This window comes from Leptonychotes weddellii, chromosome 5 (genome assembly GCF_054177405.1).
Source record: "Leptonychotes weddellii isolate Sample4059 chromosome 5, ASM5417740v2, whole genome shotgun sequence".
NCBI classification, from domain to species: Eukaryota; Metazoa; Chordata; class Mammalia; order Carnivora; family Phocidae; genus Leptonychotes; species Leptonychotes weddellii.
Genome location: NC_138373.1, coordinates 18,193,833 through 18,200,467, shown reverse-complemented (window position 1 = coordinate 18,200,467; position 6,635 = coordinate 18,193,833). Strand labels below are relative to the sequence as shown.

Genomic DNA, 6,635 nt, shown 5'->3' with positions numbered 1-6,635 from the left:
CCTCAGGGAGACAGACTCTTTCTCCAGAACAGATTCTACCTGGGATAGGCAGCATACCTAGGATGTCAGCGTCTCCTGAGTTTATCCTCCAGGAATGGAAGCAAGCAAAAAGAACCAGGAGCTCCCCGCCATGCCAGGACTCTCGCTCTGAGAGTCTACCACATCTTGTCTCACACACGCCCCACTGCTGGAAATCATGCCGTGAAACCCCTTTCCCGTAGTGTCCAATTGTGGTATCCTTGCCATGAAACACCCCTGCGCTCTCCTGCTTTGACCTGGAATGTTCCTGTGCCACTGGGAGTCAGTCCCACTCTTGGGTTCCTATGACTCTTCCTGCTACCATCCTCATCTGAGATTACTTCCAGCAAGTAAAACCTAGAACTTTGGTCAAGCAGCTAGCAATCCATAGCTAGGAAAGCACTTGTAGAATTAAAAACAGTTGTTAGAATTAATATTCTAAACACCAAATTTATAGCAAATCTGAAGCATAATGTGGAATATTTATATTCCCTTTACAGTAGGTCAGAAGGACTGAAAAAAAGGTTATACCATAGCAAGAGTAGGGGAGTGCAGGGGGGGATAATAATCTAAAACAATTTCTGTGTGCTTTGACCTTCTCTTTGAGTATGGGTTATGTCTGCTATTCTGGAAAGTTCCAGCAGTGTAAATGTAAACATGGATATTACAGAGATGAAAACCCATGCTAGCAACTCATCAACCTTTCCAGCTGCTGCACTGCCCCCCCCAAACATTACGCTCTGACTTCTCTCCAGTTCCTGATGTGAGGCACTCCTCCAAAGCGGGGCTTTGGCGAGTCTGCCAAAGCTAAGCTTGGCAATGCTGTGTAGTGTGGACAGAGCATGGACTTCAGAGTCGGACATGCTCGGGTTTGAAGCCTGGCTCTCCCATCACTAGCTGTGTGACCTTGGGCAATGACTTAACCTCTCTGTGCCTTAGTAATCTCATCTGTAAAAAGAAGATAACAAACACGGTCTGTCTTGCAGAACCATCATAAGGAATCAGGGAGAGAACAAATATATATATATGTATGCATATGTGTGTGCAGATAATATCTGCCATATAATGGACTCCTACTTAGAAAATAAGCAGTAATTAGTCATTAGCTATGATCATTTTCCTCCAGGAAAGAGCCACAGGAATAACAAAAGAAGAAATATTCCACTGTTCGTTTCTCTAATACCTGCTTTGATTGGTTAAGTGAACAAGACCATGAATGCAGATCAAGAATCCGTGTTGAAATCCCTTCCAGGATACAGGTACTGTAGATGTAAAATTTCTGGCAGATAAGCATCTATAATGTCACTCAACCAACTCCAGTGAGGGAGCATTCTCGGCCTCATTTAATTAACCATTAGAACACACTTCCTTATCTGGAGCAAAAAAAAATCGACCTCAGGGTGGCCTCTACTCCTGGTCCTGACCCAGAGGATTCTAATCACAGGTGTACACGTGACGAGGAGACAAGACGGTGGACTTTAAGACAGGCTCCTAGCCCAGACGTTTATCACCTCGGAAGCATGAAGCAAGTCATGTGGGTAACTCTGTGCAGGTTCCTCCATGATCCATAAAAGAAGTCTCTTCTCAAGAGGAAGGGGTGTTACCTAACCCACTGACCTGTTCCCTCTCCAATCCTCACCGAGGGGCTTCAAACCCGAGCATGTCCGACTCTGAAGTCCATGCTCTGTCCACACTACACAGCTCTGCACTTAGTACCTAGCATGGAGTCTGACACAGTAAGCACCCAACTGCAATCTGTCAAAAATATGAATGAGCAAATGAATAGAAACGGGTGGAGGAATCAAACAAGCCGATGTACCACGTATGGAGCTCAATGCCTCGCACGTGGCACATGGCACGTGGCAAGTGTATGGTCAGTGGTGGCAATTATTTTTACCATGTAGCTAATTCCTAGACGTACCTTTTATGATCTCAACATTTCTTTTTTTTTTTTTTTTTTAATGATCTCAACATTTCTTAAATCAGGACATGTCTTAACAAGGGATTTGTACATTGAGTGGAGTGGTGTTTCTCCCCACCGACCAAAAGTAGGTATTAAATCAGTGGTGCATAGATACTCAGTGGTATCTTAGAAATGAGGAAAGGCTGCATTGTAGAATCGCTACCGACGTTCTAAATCTGCAATAAAAAACACGTGACAGGAGAAGCTCGGGAAATGATGGCTGTCTCTCCATATATTTGCCAAAGAGAAATCATCATATCCATTTCACAGGACTGCAATGAGAACAAACTTACAAAATAAATAAGTCACAAAGATGAAGAGCGCAGCATAGGCAATATGGCCAATAATAATGTTAATAACACTGTACGGGGACAGATGGTGACCACACTTATTGTGATGAGCACTGAGCCACGTACAGAATTGTTGAATCAATGTTGTGCACCTGAAATTAATACAACATTGTGTGCCAATTATTCTTCAATAATTAAAAAAAAAAACCAGAGAGCTAACAACAAAGCCACTTTTTTTTTTTAATAAAGTTTTATTGGAAGACAGCCACACTTTCATCTACTTATGGTCCAGGGCTGTTCCTGTGCTGCATCAGCAGAGTTGAATGGCTGTGACAGGGACCACCTGGGTTGCAATGCTGAAAATATTACTATCTGGCCCTTTACAGAAAGTTTAGCAACCTTGTGATAAAGTCTGAGAAAGGACGGGGCCAGGGGCGGCTGCCTCCATATTCCCCACTCTCATCCGAGGAGAAAGTCACGTAAGTCACTGATACAAATGCCCTTGGGGACAGAGCTAGGCTGGAGTCCTGCCACGAGGCTCTGCAGACCGTCCGTCAGGCATCAGCCCAAAAGTCAGCAGCCCTCTGGGATGGTTACTTAGTTTTATGGGAGTTTCTCCCTCTTGAGCGCAGCATTCGATTATGAAAGTATCATAACCACATGGCGTCTGGACGTGGCAGGACCCTCAGAACTGCTAAGATCACAGATCTATTTATTCCTACGGTCCCCTATCCTAGCAACAAACACTCAGAACTGTCTGCCACTGATCCCTCTCCCCTTAAAACACTTACTTAGGTTTCTTTCTTTACCTTTTTTTTTTTTCTGTCTCCCTTTACTGCTGGTTCACTAAGAACAGGATGTTCTAACATCATCCCCATTGCCACGCTTGGGAGAATGAGACCTAAAAAGCAGGTGTAAGTGGGCGTGACTTGGTCTATGGGTCAGGTGCATGAATCTGGAAACCTGCATCTTGTCCACCGAGTGGCCTTTCTCTCATCTGTGCTGGGGACAAGGACGGTTGCTGGGGGAGTGACAATAATACTGCATTATTGGTTATTTTTGCAGCTCTACCTTACCTGGCTCTGACCGAATCCCAGTCCAACACCAATTTAGCAAGCTGTTTCCTCTGTTTCTGGATGTTGGGAATCTCCATCTAGAAAGAACATACCACATATCCAACGGCATAAGCTTTGGGGTTTTAAACTTAACATTCGAAAGGGCAATATTTATTCAATTTTTTTTTCCTCTTAGGCATAGGATTTTGTACCCTCAACTTATTCCCCTTATTTCCAAAAAGAAGCTACGTCAAAGCCACTGGTCACTGTTAAACTTGTAGACATAAGCAAACCATTCACCACACAGCCCACACTAGTTTTGGCTCTTGTATGCCGTCCGGCAAAAGCACCCACCTCTGCTATGCTGCCCAGAGGTTCCACGATCTCTCTCTCAACAAAGACTTCATGCTGAGCAAGTTCTAGAGCCAGCTGATTCTCGGCATCGCCACACGTCTCCAGCATCTTCCTTTAAAAACACAAGACACCCCACAACAAGCGTATGGTCATTAAATCAGGTGCCTCATTACCATACTGGGCCAGTTCTGCTCTCTACATGATGGAAACACATTAGGGGGCTGCACAGTAGAACCTCAAAAATGTTGTAAGTTTTGGGCATCACCGAAAATGTGAGTCCACAGACTTATGCTTTAAAATGAAAAAGACTGTTCATGTGCATTACCAAATGTGTCTTATGCCTCTGTTAAATTGATAACTATCTTGCTAGGTTCATGTTTCATCTGTTGTTGTACAAAATAGTATATTTATATAGCCAAAGAATCTGTTTTTTATTTTTTTTAAAGATTTTATTTATTTGAGAGAGAGAGCACGAGAGAGAGCGAGAGAGAGAGGGAACACAAGCAGGGGGGGAGGGCAGAAGGAGAGGGAGAAGCAGACTCTCTGATGAGCATGGAGCCCAACATGGGGCTCGATTCCAGGACCCTGGAATCAGGACCTGAGCCGGAGGCAAACGCTTAACCGACTGAGACACAGAGGCGCCCCTAGGAAGTGACTCTTAAGGACCAGAAGGGGCTGGTCAGAGTTTGTAAACCTGAGTCAACAGCTGGAACATGGAAGGGGTTTGTTCTTTACACCCAAGCTCAGGAGAATAAAAATTGACCCTATCAATGACTTTTGCTCGCAGCCCTTTCAACCCATCTCCAGCCTTGCTCCTACTAAATGGAAGATTCTCTACCATCCCAATGGCCCGGACCCCACTTTTTCCCCACTGAGACTGCGCTGTTCTCCCGGGGGATGAGCCACGCCATCACGCTCACGGTCCCTCTGTCACACAGACAGCTGCCACACACCCCACCCGCCCACCCACTCCCACTGCCCCGCAGGGCACAGGGCTCTCTCCCTAAAAGCAGCTGACTCTTACCCCAGCAGAGACTCTTCCAGTTGAGTCGATGCTTCTTGCATGTTCTGAGCGAGAGCGGTCAGAGGGAGTTTTTTCTGGAAGGCAGAAGACAGTGTGTTGGTTGCACTATTTTTGACACCTACATTCTCGATGACCTGCTTCAGGTCACCCTTCAGGGATTTCTCCTGCAGGCAAACTGCACAGGTAAGAGACAGCCTGTCTGGGTTCCGATTCTGGTCTCGAAGGTAGAAGCTATGGGACCTCTGTATCCGCGTCCTCATGCCTGGATGACACAGACGCATGGTAATAGTGCAGGTGTCCTAGGGCTGTCTGTCTACGGGGATATTCAGTGTCAAGTGCCCAGCACATGGTAAGTGCTCAGTAAGTGCTGACTGCTAGTATTATTGTTGTGGCTGCTGTTAGCTGTTATTTTTATTTTTATTCATTTATTTATTTAATTTTTAAGATTTCATTTATTTATTTGACAGAGAGAGACACAGTGAGAGAGGGAACACAAGCAGGGGGAGTGGGAGAGGGAGAAGCAGGCTTCCTGCAGAGCAGAGAGCCCGACGCGGGGCTCAATCCCAGGACCCTGGGATCATGACCTGAGCCGAAGGCAGATGCTCAACAACTGAGCCACCCAGGTGCCCCAGCTGTTATTTTTAATTAATCAAGTGCATGCCATGTCCCAGACACTGGGAACAGAAGACACAGACTTTGCTCTCTGATGATCTTAACAAATAAGCACAATAAAATGCTCAGTTTCAAAAACTTTTGCTAGAATACTCTCTTTTTTTAAGATTTATTTATTTTGAGAGAGAGAGAGAGAGAGAGAGATGGGGGCAGGGGCCAGAGGAAGAGGGAGAGAGAGTCTTAAGCAGACTCATGCTGAGCCCGACACAAGGTTCCATCTCACGACCTTGAGATCACGACCTGAGCCAAAACCAAGAGTCAGTCACTTAACCGACTTTGCCACCCAGGCGCTCCTAGACTACTCATTCTTAAACTGGCTCTTAATTTGGCTGTAATCATAACGATATAGCTTCAGTTAAGTATCTAAAAGTATCTGGCTAAAGGTCTAAAAAAGTTTTTTTAAGGTATTTAAGCACAAAGCCATGCATTTTCCTATCAGAGATTTGTTGTTCCGCTGGAAATGACCATAAGGATCATGTGATTAATGTTCTACTTGTCCAGTCAAGGGACCTGAAGCCCAGGGAGGTCAGGTGGACTGGCCGGGCACCCCAGTGAGGGGCAGCAGAGCCAGACCTCCGTGCCCACGGCCTGAGCCTCAGGTCAGCACCTTCCCACCCCTGGCTGATGGCTCATCTCAGAATACGGGTAGAAGGGGCCTGGAAAGTACCAGGGGTTGGCGATAACACACAATCTGTTAACAAAAAAATGGGTTCAGGGCTGCAGGGCTCCACTGCTCCACGTGGTTTGGACTCCCCAGTAGAAAGGGCCCTCATGGCAAAGACGCAGCGTACATCCTGCTGTGGCGTTGTTGAGCCTTGACCTCTCGCACGTCACCTGCCTTCCCGCTTTCAGGGGGCTCCATGCAATACAACGGGCACCGCATTTGCTTGCATTGTAGAGAATATCTCTGGAAGGCTACACAAGGAACTACCAGCACTGGTCACTCTGGAGAAGGCAGCAGGGCGCCTGGGGAACAGGGCCGGGAGAGACCTCGCTTTATGTTCTTCTGTATGTACTGGATTTTGACCATGTAAATAGGCAGCCTATTCGAGACAGTATATTGAAATGCAGAGATAAATAACAACAACTATATTTACCCATCTCTTGCCTGCTCAAGTTGTTTTCTTTTTTTTTTTTTTTAAAGATTTTATTTATTTATTTGAGACAGAGAGAATGAGAGACAGAGAGCATGAGAGGGAGGAGGGTCAGAGGGAGAAGCAGACTCCCTGCCGAGCAGGGAGCCCGATGCGGGACTCGAT

General features: G+C 46.0%; 1 protein-coding gene across 1 annotated transcript in view; it reads right to left on the bottom strand.

Annotated features, from left to right (window-relative positions):
• ARHGAP17 (Rho GTPase activating protein 17) overlaps positions 1–6,635 on the bottom strand; it is a gene marked incomplete at its 5' end in the record, with an annotated part of 53,814 nt that overhangs the window by 39,727 nt on the left and 7,452 nt on the right. Inside the window, 4 exons of the mRNA XM_081819180.1 lie at positions 2,729–2,811; positions 3,348–3,424; positions 3,681–3,792; positions 4,705–4,778. Of these exons, the coding sequence (XP_081675306.1) occupies positions 2,729–2,811; positions 3,348–3,424; positions 3,681–3,792; positions 4,705–4,778 (346 nt within the window). The remainder of the gene's footprint in view (positions 1–2,728; positions 2,812–3,347; positions 3,425–3,680; positions 3,793–4,704; positions 4,779–6,635) is intronic.